An 18,671-nucleotide genomic window follows, 5' to 3' on the forward strand; every position below is an offset into this window, starting at 1 on the left:
GCAATTTCTGAAAAGCTTTCTAAAATAATCAGGCCCCAGTCTGAATCTTTTAAACACTGCTTCTTTGAATTCAGCATAGGTGACGGGCCTGTCTGAGGGGAAATATTGGTATACCTCAGCCAATTCCCCTTTAATCAGATTTGATAAATACTGCATGTATTTATCTTCAGGTAGCCCCCACAACTGAGCTGCTTTTTCAAAGGTGCTGAGGTAAATTTGAGGATCTTGACCAGGCTCATAGACAGCAAAGTTCTTTGGAGTAATTTTTATTTTTGGTCCATCTCTGTCCTTTCTTGTTTCATCAGAATGAAACTTCTCTCTTTCAAATTTTAACTTTTCTACTTGTAATTCGGCATCCACTGCTCGTTGCTTCTCCCTCTCCTCAAACCCCATTCTCATTCTCTCAGTTTCCATCTTCAACTTCTCAGCTTCCATCCTCAATCTCTCAGCTTCCAACTCTCGCTGTTTATCTTTTTCCTCAGCCTCAAAGACCCGCTGCTTTTCTTTCTCATCAGCCTCCCTCTTCAATCTCTCAGCTTCCAACTCCCTCTGCTTGTCTTTTTCCTCAGCCTCCCATCTTAACTTCTCTCTCAAGTACTCTATATAAGTGGGATTGCTTAAATATCCTTCTGGGGTCTCTTCTCTGACAGGTTGTTTTTGCTGGGCAGTTGCAAATCCTATAATCCTATCCTCAATTCATCTACCCCTTTACCCTCGTGAGGTAAATTGAATGTTATGCACTTCTCCACCAGCTCCTCTCTTTTCATTTTTATATATTCAGCCATGGTGTTTGAGTTCACTCACTCTTTGCCACACACTCTTTGCCAGTCACTCTCACAAGAAATCTTGTTTTGTTATTTCTGTTTGCCACACCACTGTATCTGGATTCTCTGTTGTTCGTATCCCACCGCTACTGCCACCACTTGTGATGCGTCCTTCCCTGGCTCTCCCTGTCAGGTTCCTACCTGCTCGTGGTTACTGCCTGTCTCTAGGCACCACCAGGGACTCCACCAGTCCGGACCGCACTCTCTTATGGTTTACCTATCCGCTCTAGCACAGATCTCAACAGATCCCCCTGCTAGGCAACCACCAGTAACGTCCCAATACTAGTATTCCCAGAGACTCTGAATACTGGTATTGTTATTCTCTTCACCGCTGCCACCATTTGTTACAGTTCCCCTTCAGCCTTGGTCATTACCTTACCCTCCCTTCTGGTCTGTGAAACCCCAGCCAAGGATCAGGCCTTTGGTAAACCAAATTAAGTATTTATTACAGATAACAAAGCTAACAAGATTAACAAGATTTCTTCTTAAGGCACATATGGTTTTACTCAATACTAATCCGAACTCCACCTCCCTCCTGGCAAACAACTCTCTAAACCCCACCAACCAACCCACTCAGTTCTCTTCTCCCCCCCGATTCCACTCTCACTCTTCCTTTTATACATTCAGCCATTTTAAACAGTCAGCCAATCATCTCGCATTCTACTGCCCATTCACTCCCCCTCCTCTTTCACTCCACTTACCATGTATCTTCCAAAACAACAACACTTACCATATATACATTAATATAGGAACATCACAGTGAGCATGAGGGTGGAGTTACAGCAGGCTTATGACCTAGAGCTGGTTCACACATAACACTAAGCCAAATTATGACTTAGTGTAAACATGCAAGCATGCAGGCTCCCAGAGAAGAGATTGTGGTTGCTTTGCTTCCATATGGTCTCACAGCTGCTGCTCTCAGGTAAACCATGGTTTGGCATAATGTGTCATCCAAATCAGGCTTGTGGTTTGACACATTCCAGACAATCCATGAGCTTTAAACAAGGAGCAAAGCAGCCATGATCTCCTGTCAAGGAACCATCACTCGTGCATTTGCCCTAAGCCATAATTTGGCTTAACATCACAAGCAAACTTACTTGTGATGAGTGCTGAACTCACTTCAGTTGACACAATCTAGACAAAGCTAACCACATTTAAGATAGTTAAAGTCAATGGGAGAAATTTAAAACATGTATTTAATTCCTACCTTTGGTAAATTTAGTTCTTAACTTTGGTAGAATGTCATCATATGGGAGTGACTTGTCTGATGGAAAAAAATGATACAAGCCCAAACCGTAGAGTGTGAACTTTGGCATCTCAACAAATCTAGTGAGGAGGACTAAATACCATTTCCAGCAGAAGTCAAGTCAGTCTGGTTGTTTTGCTGCTTGTTGTTTACCTTTTTACAAATTCAAGTATAAACTTCAGAGTTGGCAGTGTTTCTCCTTACTATAATGTTAGAAGCCTTTCAATCCTGTGACATAGAACCTTGACATTTTATCTAGAAAAAGCATTTCCTATTCACTATGAAATTCCTTACAATAAATGTTTAATATAAAGAGGAAGAGCTCATTTGTAGGAATGCTCCCAAGAGAACAATTGTAAAGCAGAATAGATACAATCCGAGAAGGGGAAAAGAAAGTGCTACAAACTTCATAGATGTAAATATACTCAGGTTTCTCTGGGACAACTAATGTATCATGCTATCATAAACAATTAAATATGGCACAGAGCTGTATCCCCTTGCAATTAATTTTTTCCTGTGTATGTGTATACCACGTTAAACACGTTCATTTAAAAAAATTGCCAAGGCTGCTCCTGCACGACAGGGATTGTTTCTGCTGGGCTTTCTGCCACTATTGTGTGTAAGTAGCCCTGTTTAATTAATACCATCCTGTAGCCATTTCGAAACTGTTTTTTTAAAAGTCATCTCAATTCAGAATAATGTTTATCTCAGAACAAACCTCTATACATCTGGCCTAGCAGTCTTGATACTGCAGGTCTGATTCCCCCTGCCTTCAACACGCATACTCTGAATTACTATATTTACACGTTGTTTCTCTGAAAATTTTATTATCAGTAGCCTTAAAATGTAAAGAGAGAGAGATTCCTGAAAACTTATGTCCTGGCCAAGCAACTTACAATGGATGTGTCCTACTGAAGTGATGGGGATTGTTGTTGTTATGTGTCTTCAAGTCAACTACGACTTATGGCAACCCTATGAATCAGTGACCTCCAAAAGCATCTGTCATGAACCACCCTGTTCAGATCTTGTAAGTTCAGGTCTGTGGCTTCCTTTATAATTTAGGTCGCAATGTTATACCAACTCTCCTGAGCCTCAATGGAACTTACATTAGAATTGACATGTACTGCTAAAGACTGCAGTCCAATTTCATGAAATCAATAATTATAAACATGTCCATTTGAAGATGAATTAAATTATGAATTAAAATTTAAAAATTATTTTTGAGAAACACTCTTCTAACAAATTACCTGGCCACTACTTCTTCTACAGTGCTATTTACTCTAGATATATCATAAGCTTAAAAAATGCCTAAAGCAATGCAATTATAAAAGTTCACCCACATGTGAACCCCTTCATGACAGAGTTGCTCATGCAATTTTCACCATGGATTCAGTGTTTCAGAACCTCAGTTTGCTGGCAGGTCTTGATACATGTATGTAATATAACTTCACATGTTAATGCTGGCTCAGCCTGGCTGCCAGAAGAACTCAAACTCGCAGCAGGGCTGAAGACCCTTCTACCTTATCTAGAGCTAATAAGACCCAAAGCTTTGCATCTCACTATATGTGCATGGCAGTACATTTGGGGCTCACATACTTTTCAAGAGCATGGTAAACCAGAAGGTAATACAGTGAATGAAAAACATTTAGAGATCAACAACCTTGGAAGAGATGGATTGAAAAAAAATTAAAGCAAATGTTATGTCACTTAAGGTCTTTCTGGATTCACTTTTTAAGACTTTTGGTGATCTCTGTATATACTCTGAAACAGACAGTGTGTTGGAATATCATGCCACTAGTGTATTAGCATCATAAAAATAGCAGCCACACCTAAGGGTTGGTCATTCCCCAAGGAAATATTAAAAGAAAAGGTGCTTCTTTTCCTGCCACCCATCCACAGATTTTCCTCTAGCATAGTGCAGTAGCTAAGATGTTGAGTTTCCATGTTAGCAAAATGGAAATGGACTGCCTTCAAGTCAATCCCGACTTATGGCTACCCTATGAATAAGGTGTTCATGGTAAGCGGTATTCAGAGGGAGTTTACCATTGCCTCCCTCTGAGGCTAGTTCTCCCCAGCTGGCTAGGGCCTTCTCAGCTTGCCACAGCTGCACAAGCCAGCCCCTTCCTTGTCCGCAACTGCCAGCTGGGGGGCAACTGGGCTCCTTGGGACTATGCAGCTTGCCCATGGCTGCACAGGTGGCAGGGCATGTAACCCCTGAGCCACTCACTGTGGGGGGGATCTTTAGCTGGCCCTTGACACCCAGAAGACACAAGCGGGGATTTGAACTCACAGATTCTGAACTCCCAGCTAAGGTACAATTCCCCACTTGAAGAAGCTCACTGGATAGCCAAACTGATCCCATAATGTAAAGATAAAAAGCTGCTCTGCACTTCTTATATGAAGGATGAAATACAAATTAATCTAGAATATATTTTAAAACCAATTTAGTATCATCATAAAAGAAGATAGAGCTACGCAATTCAGAGCAGGACTGATTCTGATTGTGATCTCCAAGGTACAGAACTGGGTGAGCTGTTCCACTGAATTCTGCCATCCTTTTACTGTTTACTATAGGAGTGAATGACATTCATTTATGTGAGAAAGTAAAGTGCTGCACATATGGAAGCTTGCAACGAGTGCAAACCTGACCCCTTCTCAATACTGTGGGCCCCACCCCCCAATGAAAATGATTTCCCAAAGGGCAGTGTGCACAGAAATCCAATACATTGCCCTGTAGCCCTTGCAATATACAAGTATGCTTTGGCCACCTATTAGAATGGCAGTCATTTTACTAGCAACTAAAATATGAGAATAAAGCCTGAATTCTATGTGGCAGGCATTTAACACAGGTCACAGTGCGGTCCCAAGTCAAACCCAGAAGCGACTCTCCAAAAATACCACTTAGAAAAGTGTGGTGACAAAAGCAAAGGAGGACAGGGTTCCAGTACCTGTCATATTATATAGAAGATGGGGATTCAGCTTCTCTCACTCTTGCATGAGAAAATTCACCTGCTAAAACTCCCTCTTCTACACAATTATTAAAGCTACATAAGCCCTGTTCACCTTTGCCTCCAGTTTCCTCATTGGTAGGTCAAACACAAGACCACATGTGCTTCATATGCTGGGTGTATCGCCTGCCTCATTCCTAAACGTTCCGTAAATACTGCAAGCATTCAATTAGTGTGGGGGGGGGCATATGAGTAACAAAATTAAATAAAATGGGAATCTGTCCAAGGAACTGACTTTCTGCATAAAGGAAATATACTTATTGGATTCAGAATGCATGGGTATTTTTGCCAGTTCTCTGGACTGTGGATGAATGTCCTTAATGTATATAATTTTCTGAAGATAAAATCAGATGTAACATAGGTTGCATGTTAGTATTCCAAATACACTTTTTCTTCCTTCATAAGACAAATTAATTTAAAAGTATGCTACATTTTGTCACAATGATCTGTCTACAAAGGTGGTGAAACTAAGAGTTTGTTGGATCAGGCCAATGGCCCATCTAGTCCAGAGTCCTGTTCTCAAAGTGACCAATCAGATGCCTTAGGAAAGCCCCAAAACAGGACATCAGTACAATAGCACTCCCACTTGTGATTCAGAGACATACTACTTTCAACAGTGAAGACAGAACCTAGCCATTGTGGCTCGTAGCCACTGATAGCCTTTTCCTCCATTAATTTATCCAATCTTCTTTTAAAGACATCCAAGTTGGTGGTCATCACTACCTTTTCTAGAAGTTTAAATATTCCATAGTTTAACTATGTGGTATGTGAAGAAGCATTCTTTATTAGTTTGTCCTGACTCTTCCAACATTCATCTGCATTGGATATCCAAGGTTCTAGTGTTATGAGAGAGAAAAGCTTTTCTCTACCTACCTTCTTCACATCATGCATAATTTTATAGACATCTATCATGTCTCCTCTTACTTGCCTTTTCTTTAAACTGAAAACCCCCAAATGTTGCAACCTTTCTTCATAGGGGAATTGCTGCATCCTCTTGATTATTTTGGTTGCCCTTTTCCAGCTCTACAGTATCCTTTCTGAGATGAAGTGACCAGAGTTGTACACAGAATTCCAGGTGTGGTCACACCACAGATTTGTATAATGGTATGATATTGGCAGTTTTATTTTCAGTTCCTTTCCTAATGATCCTGAGCATGGAATTCAGCTTTTTCATAGCTGCCACAAACTGGTTTGACATCTTCGAGTTGCCCACTGCAACCCTAAATAATAATAATAATGTCTGATTCCTGGTCAGCCACCTACAGTGCAGACCCCAGGAGTATATATGTGAAATTAAGGGGTGGGGTTTGCTCCAACATGCATCGCTTTACACTTATTTATATCTATAATCACATACCCAGCCAAATTGCAATGTCATATTATTTAAAGCGTTTAAAAACAGTAGAATGACAAATTTCTAAAAGTGGTTTCAGCTCTGACCCTATCTGCTACTATTGTTGTATTAGTAAATTGAGTATGTTTTGCTTAGTCTGTTTCAAAAAAGTTTTTGTCTACATTCACTGTCAAGACAATCAAGCCTGCTACTTTGTGAAACTGCTACATAACAACCAACAAGGCTGACTTTAGCTATCACTTGGTAGCCTATAACAGAGAACAATGGCTCATAATGATGTCCTTGCTGGTAGCAACCGACTATACAGTTATATTGCCATATGCAATTACTTATCTAGAACCCTGTCCCAGTTGGCAGGTAAAATAGGAAAGAACTAGAGTCTATGCCCATGTTCCATGAGTCCCTATACTCAATGTGGTAAGAATGGCATTCCCACATTAGAGTGGGGGCGGGTTTGCCCTCACCCCATATGGGTAAAGAAAGAATTAAGCCTATTTTTTTTATCTACTACAGTTAAGTTTCTAGGAACATAGGAAGCTGCCTAACTCAGTATTGTCTACACTGACTGGCAGTATTGTCTACACTGACTGGCAGTATTGTCTACACTGACCAGCAGTGGCTCTCCAGGGTTCCAAGTAGGGTTCTCTCCCAGCCCTACCTGGAGACACCAGGGATTGAACCTGAGGCCTTCTCTACCACTGAGCTACAGCCCCTCCCATTGAGCTGTGGCACTACAAGAATGCTGATGGACAATATTCAGTGACAGAAGAATTTTTTTATTACCGAGTTCTTTTTGCATTTTCAGTGCAGTAGATAGTATTGTTCATGAAAACCCACCTATGGTTTTTGACAGGAGTGGGAGGAGTAATACCATTGACCATGGTATCCTTCTGGGAAGACTGGCTGTGTTGGGAGTGGGAGGGACTGCATGGAAGTGGTTCCACTCCTACTTGGTGGGTCAGCTCCAGAAGGTGGTGCTTGGGGAACATTGCTCGGCCCCTGGACTCTCCAGTATGGGGTACCACAGGGGTCAGTTTTGTCTTCCATGCTGTTCAACATCTACATGAAACTGTTGGGTGTGGTCATCCGGAGCTTTGGAGTGCGTTGCCATCAGTATGCTGATGACAAGCAGCTCTATTTCTCCTTTTAAATCTTCTTCAGGTGAGGCTGTCAATGTGCTGAACTGGTGCCTGGTTGCGACAATGGACTGGATGAGGGCTAATAAACTGAGGCTCAATCCAGACAAGACTGAGATGCTGCTAGTGGGTGGTTCTTCTGACCAGATGGTGGATGTCCAACCTGTCCTGGATGGGGTTGCACTCCCCCCAAAGGAGCAGGTTCGTAGCTTGGGGGTTCTCCTAGAACCATCTCCATCACTGGAGGCTCAGGTAGCCTCGGTGGCACAGAGTGCCTTCTACCAACTTCGGTTGGTGGTCCAGCTACACCCCTATCTGGACAGGGATAACCTGGCTTCAGTTGTCCATGCTCTGGCAACCTCCAAGTTAGATTACTGCAATGTGCTCTACGTGGGGCTGCCTTTGAAGATGGTTTGGAAGCTGCAGCTTGTGGAAAATGCAGCGGCCAGATTGGTAACAGGGACCAGACGGTTCAAACATATAAAACCGATTCTGGCCCGCTTACATTGGCTGCCTGTATGTTTCCAAGCTCAATCCAAGGTGCTGGTTTTAACCTATAAAGCCTTATATGGCTTAGGACCACAATACCTGATGGAACACTTCTCCCGACACGAACCCACCCGTACACTAAACTCATCAAAGGTCCTCTTCCAGGTGCCTCCTCCGAGGGAAGCTGGGAGTCTGGCAACAAGGGAAAGAGCCTTCTCAGTGGTGCCCCCCAAATTATGGAATGATTTCCCTGACAAGATGTGCCTGGCGCCAACACTGTTATCTTTTTGGCACCAGGTCAAGACTTTCCTCTTCTCCCAGGCATTTTAGCATGTGTTTTTAAATTGCTTTTTAAAAATGTGTTTTTAAATTTGAATATTTGTTTTTAATGTTTTTAATTGTTGTAACCCGCCCAGAGAGCTTCAGCTATGGGGCGGTATACAAATGAAATAAATAAATAAATATTTATCTGCGTGGGTTCAAAGCTTCATATTGGGGAATTATTTCTTCAATCCATGAGCTTTATTCTGTTGACTCCTACACATTGGCTTGGTGCAACTGTGTGTGCGTGCCTGCATACTTGCATATATTAGAGCCATTATTCAATTTTAAAAGGATTATTAATGTAAAAGAACTGCAATGACTGATCAATTGGTTAAATTTGCATATGTGTGAAATCAAAATTTCTGATGAAAAACGGCATGATTTCTTAGAGCACACTTGGTTTTGCAGTCTTCTCTTCAGTGTCAATCAAGTCTTTTACGTGTGCTTAGAAGTATTAATGCAACTGCTCTTTCCCTTTTGTTCATATTTACAGCAGCCAACATTCGGAGGTATTTTACCTACATACTAACCTTCTTTAAAAGAAAATAAGAACTATCTTACTGGACAAAGTTCTATCTGGCATAGCATAGCACTACTAGATGTACACACTTATCCCCTCAACCTTCTCCCACTTTATGTACAGGGTCTGCCACCAGAGTTGGGAAAAGGATACTATTCCTCTTTCATTGCCTAAAACAGAAGTCTTCAACCTTTTCAAATCCAGGACCCATGTTTAACTTAAAAGACATTTGGGGACCCACTTCTTAATTTTTTACCATGTTCGTAACACCACTGGGGTGACTCTTTGGGTTGGGCTTCAACCAGCTTGGAATCATGCTGTGGACAATTTTGCCCTGCCCAATCCTTCTGGCTACAACTTCAGGATCTGCACACTGCTATATCAGGACTCAGAGTCCTACCATGCTAGGAGCAGCAGCCTCTACCCACTTTACTAGATTGGCTTCTGGGACAGAGGTAATTGGGACTATTATTTCAATCAAAACAGATAGCTTTAATTCATTCTTTGGTTCAATTAATGTTTCAGCCCTACATTTTATTATTGTCTTTATTTATACCCCGCCATTTTTCCAAAACTGGAACTCATGGCGGCTTCCAGATAAAAATACATATAATTAAAAACATACAAAGTCTACATTAAAATAACATTAAACTATTTCCAATATTAAAACCAGACACACATATAGCTAAAAGAGTTCAAACTAGTTTAAAAATAATATAATAGACATTAGCAATGCAGCACCCTTCACGCCCTATCCTTAACAGCCTTCAATTCCAAAGGCTTGTTGGAATAAGAAGGTCTTTGCTTGTCGGCAGAAGGACTGCAAGGAGGGGGTCATTCTTACCTCCCTAGGAAGGGAATTCCAAAGCCTAGGGGCAGCCACCAAGAAGGCCCTCTCATGCGTCCCCACTAGTCGTACTTGAGAAGATGTGGGTATTGAGAGAAGGGCCTCTCCTGAGGATCTCAGGGCCCGGGCAGGCTCATACAGGGAGACACGGTCTGATAAATAGCCTGGACCTAAGCCATATAGGGCTTTATAGGTCATCACCAGCACTTTGAATTGTGTCCAGAAACAAACTGGCAACCAGTGGAGCTTTTTTAACAGGGGGGTAGTACAATACAATACCTTTGGGAGAATTTGCCGAGAGTTCTGAACTGCAATAATAATACTAACCCATCTATATTTTTCAGTAAACTCAGCTGTAGAAGCAGCCGTCTCAGTTCTTAACCTGTGATTGGGGGATGCGTCTGGGTAGAGGAGAAGGAACAAACAAGGAGTCCAAAGACAGAAGCTGTTCTGGCCAGGAACTCCATATGGAGCCACCTTGATGACGTGATCCTATTGTTGGTGAATAAAATGTGGTTTGGGACTTCAGATGTATAAGTAACAGCAATATCAAGATGCAAGCTTTCCAAAGCTAAAAGGATAATGAGTTAGGGAACAATGGGCCAGGAAACCTCTAGACCATTACCTGGCTTTTCAGTCTGCACATTTAATCATTATATGAAGGATTATTTCTACCATGTGGTTTCTCCCATCACTGCACCACTCTAAATGGGCAAATTTAAGAGAGACTATGAAGGCTAAGAAGCAGTAGGGTAGGAGTGAAAATTAAATGTACTAACTAGCCCCTAACTTGACTTCAAACTTATTCTATATGAGTTATTTCCTTTTGCATGGGGGGTACTTTAATTTCACAAACACTTTCCAAGTGCGCATTTGCCAAGGTAAGATAAAGAGAAATATTTACAAGGGAGACCAAGCTAGCAGAAAGAGAGTGTTTAATCCTTCATACAACCACTGATTCTCACCCACAATGCCTCCTCTCCACCAGCCACCCTCAAGTCAGATGTATTTCCAGTCTCAGATCCTGCCTAGTGAAAAAATGGGGGTGGAGCTTGCAATGGAGAAGTCACATGAGCAGGCCTCCATATAATCATCCATTTGATTGAAGATTTTGTCTGTTGGAGAAGAGGGATGCATGCTGCTCCTTCAACATGCTTTTCACCACTAGTCCCCAGTATACATGAACTGGGGCTTAGGTATTATGTCATCACATGACAAATATCCTTAATTAATCAAGCTAAGAAACTCCACTCAAAGTCCTACTAACAGCTTAGTTAAACTAGGAGCTGAATGGTAAGAGATTCAGGACAAACAAGAGGAAGTACTTTTTCCACATAACACATAGCTAAACAATGGTTTCAGTGTTTCGAAATAAAATGCCATCCAGAACAAAATTACAATGTACCATTTGTAATTCAGTAATATGAGAGCACTGGTCAGGGGTCTGATTACTTTTGCAAGGCACTGTATATTATTTAGCTTGCAATAACAAAACTGTAAACAACAGAAGATAAAGTTGTGAGCACTGCTATGCTATTATAAAAGTGAAGAAAATATTCAGTCTCAAATCTGTATATGCTTGAAGCTGATATAAATATTTATTTAAAAAATCTCCTGCTACTCTGAGACCTAGAATTATCATAGACACAGAGGTATTCTCTTACAATAGATTTAAGGTGAGAGGAAAGGAATAGAATGTAGTAAGGTGTGAACATCCTGGGCAGAGACAATACAGCAATAGCAAATGAGACCTTTAGTCACTTTTATACAACACTTTGTAATAGAGAGGGGCTGGGATACAAGTGGGAGGAATGCTCTCTCACGTTATCTGAGGTAACATGATTTTACCTTGTTTAAACTGAGTTTTTGTAGACAGAGCAATTTCTTTTTGAACAATGCAATTACCTACCCTACCCCCTTAGGAAATGGTGGGCCATAAATCAATGAAGAACATATATAAAATAAGTTGGTATTTATCACGTTACTTTATTAACCTGTTTTTTTTACAATTTTAAATAACCATGACATTATAAATTTTGAAGATGTTTAATATGAAACAAAATTCAGCATTTATATTTCTAGCTTGTATATATAGAAACACACATTACTAAATTTCTTGCTTTATCATAACTTCTAGGTAAGTAAATCTGGAGCCATGATGTAAGCCCTAACTGGAGGCTAAAACAGGCAGCCAGGTTGAACCTGTTGTGAGAAAGCTTGAAAGAAACACCTTGATCAATTTAAACAGGATGCATAAAGAGTGCCTATTCATGCTATTCATGTTTTTTCAGTACATTGTTTTATTTCTGCCTTATGAACGTCATTCCTTTGTTAATGTATTTTCTTGTGGTTCACTATGTAAACAAAAAAATAACAACAATCTGAATTCTTGTGAATTTTAATGAAATTTAGCCTGCAATCCTATACATACCTACCTGAAAGAAAGCCCCACTGAACTAACGTTACTTCTGAAAAGACATACATAGGGTTGTATTATTAGTTGTTATGCTTATGAAAGACTTAACCCATTGGACAAATTCTCACAGAAGAACTGGAATGGTTGCATAAAGCTGTAGCCAAATGGACCTCTTTTTATGCACCCCCTCCAACAATTAAACTAGTATAATTCACATTTAATTGATACCATACATTGCTCAAATTTAATTAAGAAAACTGAGGCATGTATTAGAAACATGAGGCATGTATCAGAAATATGTCAGTCCTTGACAGAAGTTAAAACCAGACATGAGACTTCATCACCACTACAATCCACATCAGGAACATAAGGGTACAAAATTTAAGAGATTTCAAACTAGAATTAGAGAGATCACGTATTGAAGCAAAAAAGTATCTTCCAAGGGAGCTCACAGCTACAGGAATCCATAGTTGCTATGCTATCATAAAAGGAGAAAGAGCTTCCCTTGCCTGCCAAAGTGATGTGAGGGAAAGTGTTTCATTCTTGTCCAGTCTCCTGCACATTTGGTGACATCCTTCTAGCTCTTATCCTTTCCCCCTCTTTTGCCTCAGCTTGATTGTCAGAGGCCTGACCAATGTGAAGTCAGTAAACACTTTGTGAAAAGGGGGGGAGGGAGGAAGTAGAAGTAGGACTTTAGGAGGAAAGCTTCCAATAAATACTCGCAACTTGGTCCCCATGCAAATCATGGGCAATGGGCAGGCTTGGCGGGAACAGGCAAATGTGTGATGGAGTGGCATCTCTAAGAGCAATCATTTGGTGCAACTAAATCAGAAAGACCAAGTTAACCACAGTCCTAGGCACTTCCTACTCCTCCACTACCACCCCCGAAAAAACCCCACCCTTGCTACTCTTGCAGCATCACAATTGATAAATTGAATGTGCTGAGTTCCTTGGAACGGACAGAAGCATTGAGATGGGGTAATTGTATTTCCATCCCTCTTTTCTATCTATTTAGATGAAAGAAAACAATGCGGGCAGAGTAGATTTGAGAGAGGGTAAATTAATCAGTCTCTTTGCCACATTTCCACTATATGGCATATAAAGTATGCCAAGATTATGTAAAGCAAGGTTTGCCCCTCTGGCTTGATTCAGCCCTGGTTACTCACTGATGTGAAATATGCATTCAGCACATGATTAAATCAATCCCTTATAAAGTGTAGATTCTGAGAAACTACATAGAACATCTTACCCTGGCCTTTGAAACCTGAGAGATAGATATATTTAGACCCACCCTATTCTTGTGACTGTAATTGTTTTAAACTGTTTTTAATAGTGCATTTCAAATTGTTGCAATCTGGGATCGTATACTGAAGAACAACTAATGAACTGAAATAATAATCATCATCATCATCGTCCCATGCATGTGTGTATATGAATACAAGATACACAACTTTACCACAGAACAAACAGTATGTTTGAGTGAGGGATAATGCTAAAGAAAAAAATGTAAGCGTACATGAAAATAATAAAACAGGAAGTGTGCATTTCTGTTTATTAACGAAAGGCATACAGAAAAAGTGTGACTTGTAAAGTAACCCTGAGAAGGTAGCAAAATGCAGTAGTGAAAGATGTGTGCATGTGTTGTTTGTGCAAAAGACAACTGGATCATACAGAACAAAGCAAGTTTATATTACTGAGTTTTTTTAAAAAAGGTCACAGAAAAAGTGTATGGCAAGAGGAGTATAAATGATAAAACCAGGATAAAGTTGCATTGGATAGTGTAATATTTGGAATTTATTAATCAGGACTAACTGAGGTTATGCTTGGACACATAATGAGAAGACATGATTCACTAGAAAAGATAATAATGCTGGGGAAAACAGAAGAGAGTAGAAAAAGAGGAAGGCCAAACAAGAGATGTATTGATTCCATAAAGGAAGCCACAGACCTTGAACTTACAAGATCTGAACAGGGTGGTTCATGACAGATGCTCTTGGAGGTCACTGATTCATAGGGTTGCCATAAGTCGTAATCGACTTGAAGGCACATAACAACAACAACAAATCAGGCCTAAATTCCAGCACCTCAGAATTACTAAGGGTCTTACTCAAGAGCAGCGTTACCCCTTAACACCATTTTACCACCTTGTTAAATTTAACATGAGAACTTAAGAACATAAGAAGAGCCTGCTGGATCAGGTCAATGGCCTATCTAGTCCTGTATTCTGTTCTCACAGTGGCCAACCAGATGCCCATTTGAAGCCCACAAGAAAGTCCTCAGTGCAGGAACACTTTCCCCTCCTGTGGTTTCCAGCAACTGGTATTCAGAAGCATACTGCCTCTGACTATGGAGGCAGAGCATAGCCATCATGACTAGTAGCCACTGATCACTTTTTCCTCCATGAATTTGTGTAGTCCTCTTTTAAAGCCATCCAAGTTGGTGGCCATCACCACTTCTTGTGGGAGTGAATTCCAAAGTTTAACTATGCACTATGTGAAGAAGCACTTTCTTTTCTCTGTCCTGAATCTTCCAACAGGCAACTTCCTTGGATGCCCATGAGTTCTAGTGTTAGGAGAGAAGGAGAAAAACTTTTCTGTATCCACTTTCCTCATGCATCAGCAAACCTGGCCACTTCACTGCTCACCCCTAACTCCAGATCATTTATGAGCAAGTTAAAAAGCACAGGTCCCAACACCTATCCTTGGGGGATTCCACTTTCTGCATCCCTCCATTGGGAAAACTGTCCATTTATTCCTGGTCTCTGCTTTCTGTTTCCTAGCCAGTTCCTGATCTACAAAAAGGACCTCTCTTATTCCATGACTGCTAAGCTTACCCAGATGAAAGATTTTTGAAAGTCCAATTACATTATGTCCACTGGATCACCTCTATCTATATGCTTGCTGACACTCTCAAAGAACTCTAATAAGTTAGTGAGACAGGACTTACCCTTGCAGACGCCATGCTGGGTCTGCTTTAGCAAGGCTTGTTCTTCTACACACTTGGTTATTTTATCTGTAACAATACTTTCCACCAGTTTTCCTGGGATAGATGTTAAGCTAACTGGCCTGTAATTTCCAGGATCCATTTCTAAATTCTTGGGAATTAATTAACACAGAAAACAAGGCTGTAATGTTGTGCCTATTGCATAATGCAGATAAGAATACTTCTTGATCCTTATGTATCCATAGGAAGTTCACTCTTACAATCACTCACCCCACATTAAAAGACCCTTTTGCTTTCCCCAGATCTTCAGCTAGAATGCAGAAGACAGAAATGACCATTTGACTGAAAAGTATTCTCTTATATGCTTTAATTCCTAGTGCATCAACACACACAAAACAATAAGGAGAATCACAAAAGCTATTCAGTAATGTTTTATAGCCCCCTTCTATGAATAACTCACCATAAAATTTATTATTAGAACCAACCCAAACATTATATAGTAATCAAGCTTTCCAGTTCTCCAGAACTCTCCTTCCAGCTGCATGTTAAATAAAACAAGGTGACAGAGGGGTGACAGAAAAAGCTCAGTATGGTGTCCAAGCCCCTCTTTACATACACAGCCCCCCCTTCCCCCCCCAGAAGAGTTCTGGAGACACTGCAAAGTTGTTCATTACTTTGCCACATTTAGTTGGTTATAGTAATTAAGTTGGCTCTACGAAGACTTTTTAGTGCATATTTACTTTCTCGGAGGTAGTCCACAATGAGGACTGCACCCCGGTAAGGGCGTTAGCCCCCTGCCTCGGGGGCCTTCTCGCCCTCAAGGCACAGCATGGGAGTTGGGAGCTCAAGGGCCTCCTCTCCTAGAAGGAAACAGCCGTGGGAAGCGTTGAAAGCTCACAGACCTCCTCCTCCTCCTGCCTCGCCAGGACTCCCAACCCTAGAAGTCGCGGCCCACGTCGTTTTCCCACCAGCTGCGCAGCCGGAGATCATGGAGGCGGCTGGGTTCGCCTCTTCCCACGAGCCCGCGGCAAGTACCCGGGAGACCAGGGCTACCCTCCTCGCCTCTTTCTCGCTCTCTCCCTCTCCCGGGGGAGATGTGCCTCGGCCTTCCGCCGTCGGTTCTTTCCCTCCTGCGCCCTTCAGAGCGTGAGAACCAGGCAAGGCTACGCCAGAGCCGGACCGGAGGGGGGGGGGAAACAAAAAAAGTCCCCACAGGCGGAACGCGCGCTCCGCCTCGACCTCGACTAGGAGGCGGGAGATGTCGGTGTGGAGCCCTTCGCCCAGGATCCCTCATAGAATGAGGCGGGGAAAGGCGCGGCAGTTCACGGCGGGTGGGTTTTAGCGGTGGTGGTGGGAGAAGGGAAAGATGAGCAAGAGCCATGAGGCGCCCGCGCGTTGTTGCTGGTGAAGGCAGAAGTCGACGGGGGCGCGCCTACTTACTTGATGTCCTCCCAGACCTCGGGGCCGTAATTCCTAATCACCAGCAGCTCCAGGGCGTGATTGACGAATCCGTACTGCCGAAGGGAAGAAGAAAAAAAAGCGGGAAAGCAGCGTTGATGGCAGGAGGGAGCCCTAAAATGTACAAATGAACAGCCAGGGGCAAGGGACGGAGCCAAGAGGGGCTGGTGTGCGTGTAAACGTGTAAACAGAGGGGCTGGGGCGTGAGTGTGTGTGTGTGTAAACACAAGTACGACTCCGGGCTAGTTTAGGGAAAAGATGACTAGGAATGACAGCAATTATCATCCTCCCCTCACCTGATCCAGGTGGATGATGCCTACAGATGGGAAACGTGAGCGCCCTGCTCAAGGCAAAACCACAAAGCTAAGTGGAAGGGGGGATTAGATGGGTACCAACCCAGACACTCATTTAAAAAGGGAGGGAATAAGATGTCAATATTCCCCTTACCCCCCCCTCCAGCTGGATCGTGCTTGGAAAAGGTAAAATCGCATTCCGTTGTGCGGGAGCCCCAACTGCGGCCGCATCTCCCTTCTTTCCCCTTGCACCCTCCTCTGTCGCGTCCCTCTTTGCAAAGCTGTTCCCGTTCCCTGTGCCACCGTCCCTCAGTATCGCGCATCTTTCCCTTCCATATCTTCCCATCCATGCTAGAAGAGCTGGGAAGCCTCCTCTCCCCCCCCCTTTTCTGAATAAAGGCGACCCGGTTGCATCCATCCTCCCTTCTCCGCGAAGCATTTGTCTTCCTCCTCGCACTCACCATCGCGCCTGCCTGAGCCCCCCTCCCCGACTGCTCGGGGACACCGCCTCAGCAGCTCCGCAAGGCAAAGGCTGGTGATGAGGAAGACGACGACGACCAGGCAAGCTGCGGCTTCTCGCGCTAGCCTCCCTCGATGTGCCCTCTGATTGTCACCGGACCGCAGCCAATCGCAAACGCAGCCCGGAAGGTGGCTTCCAATCGGAAGCAGAGGAGGGAATTCGGATGCTGCTCGGGGAGAAAGGGGAGGGGGACAAATTGATTGGGAAGGCAGGACAATGGGCTGATTTATATGATACGTGAAAAGGCGGCATCAGATGCAGAGACCTGATCGCCTTGACAAGGGGGGGTGGGAGAGAGAGCTACTGCTGATACAAACCAGGCTGCCATAAAGTCACCGTGTGGGAGGTACATGTGCAGTGATGGCAGGTTTCTCTCCCCCGCCCCGTATTTTTAGTTACTTCCCATTGGCTTACTCACCTGTTTGCTTTACTTTGATTAATATGTAGACTCACTTTGCTGGTCATTGGCTTTCCTGAAGCTTGCATGGTAAATATTTAACAAGCTTGATTGCACCTCACAATGTTCCCACAGTCTTCCTCATTTTGGCCCATCCATCATGCATTATTATTAAGCATTTTCGGTAGCATTCTCTGTATTTCAGAAGCATCACAACGATTGTCTTTGTCTTCATTTTCACAGCAATGGCTCCATTAGGATTTTTTGTTTTGTTTTGTTGTTGTGATTCCAGTTTTCCAGATGGTGAAAAGAGAATGCAGTGGCTTACCCAAGGTAATCTGTGGTTACACTGTGGTATTGCTCCTGGAAACCTGCTAGTCAACTGTTATTTTCCAGCTGTCAGTAGAACAAATAAAGGGTGGATTTCATGGAAGACTGCTGTTAGCCATATTGTTCTCATTTCAGTAAACTTTCTTTCTGTATGTTTCAAATTCCACATCTCCAACAGGGTCGCTGACATTGCCTCTTGGATATTCTACCTCATCTCAAACTGAACATTATTAATTTTAAGTTTCTAATCTTTCCACCCAAATGCTTCTTTACTCCCTTATTCCTGTCACCACTGAATTTACTGATTTCTCCCCCATCATTAGTGATCAAATCCAGAAGAGAACATAAGAACATAAGAAGAGCCTGCTGGATCAGGTCAGTTGTCCATCTAGTCCAGCATCCTGTTCTCACAGGCCAACCAGATGCCTATGAGAAGCCTGAAAGCAGGACCCGAGTGCAACAGCACTCTCCCCACTTATGATTTCTAGCAACTGGCGTTCAGAAACATACTACCTTCAACAATGGAGGCAGATTATAGCCATCCTGGCTAATAGCCATTGACAGCC

General features: G+C 42.5%; 1 protein-coding gene across 4 annotated transcripts in view; it reads right to left on the reverse strand.

The window, feature by feature from the left end:
• GUCY1B1 (guanylate cyclase 1 soluble subunit beta 1) overlaps positions 1 to 17,464 on the reverse strand; it is a 77,455-nt gene extending 59,991 nt beyond the window's left edge. The window contains exons 1-2 of one of the 4 annotated variants that reach the window (XM_061584461.1): positions 17,320 to 17,464; positions 16,548 to 16,621 (exon numbers count right to left, since the gene is read on the reverse strand). In XM_061584461.1, the coding sequence (XP_061440445.1) occupies positions 16,548 to 16,621; positions 17,320 to 17,322 (77 nt within the window). In that variant the 5' untranslated portion in view covers positions 17,323 to 17,464. Of the gene's footprint in view, positions 1 to 15,110; positions 15,259 to 15,847; positions 15,866 to 16,075; positions 16,267 to 16,547; positions 16,623 to 17,319 lie in introns of those variants that run through there. The other 3 variants (XM_061584462.1, XM_061584463.1, XM_061584459.1) reach the window with 3 other exon arrangements.
• Between the last annotated feature and the right edge of the window lie 1,207 nt (positions 17,465 to 18,671).

The sequence above is a fragment of the Rhineura floridana genome, chromosome 9 (assembly GCF_030035675.1).
Source record: "Rhineura floridana isolate rRhiFlo1 chromosome 9, rRhiFlo1.hap2, whole genome shotgun sequence".
Classification (NCBI taxonomy): domain Eukaryota; kingdom Metazoa; phylum Chordata; class Lepidosauria; order Squamata; family Rhineuridae; genus Rhineura; species Rhineura floridana.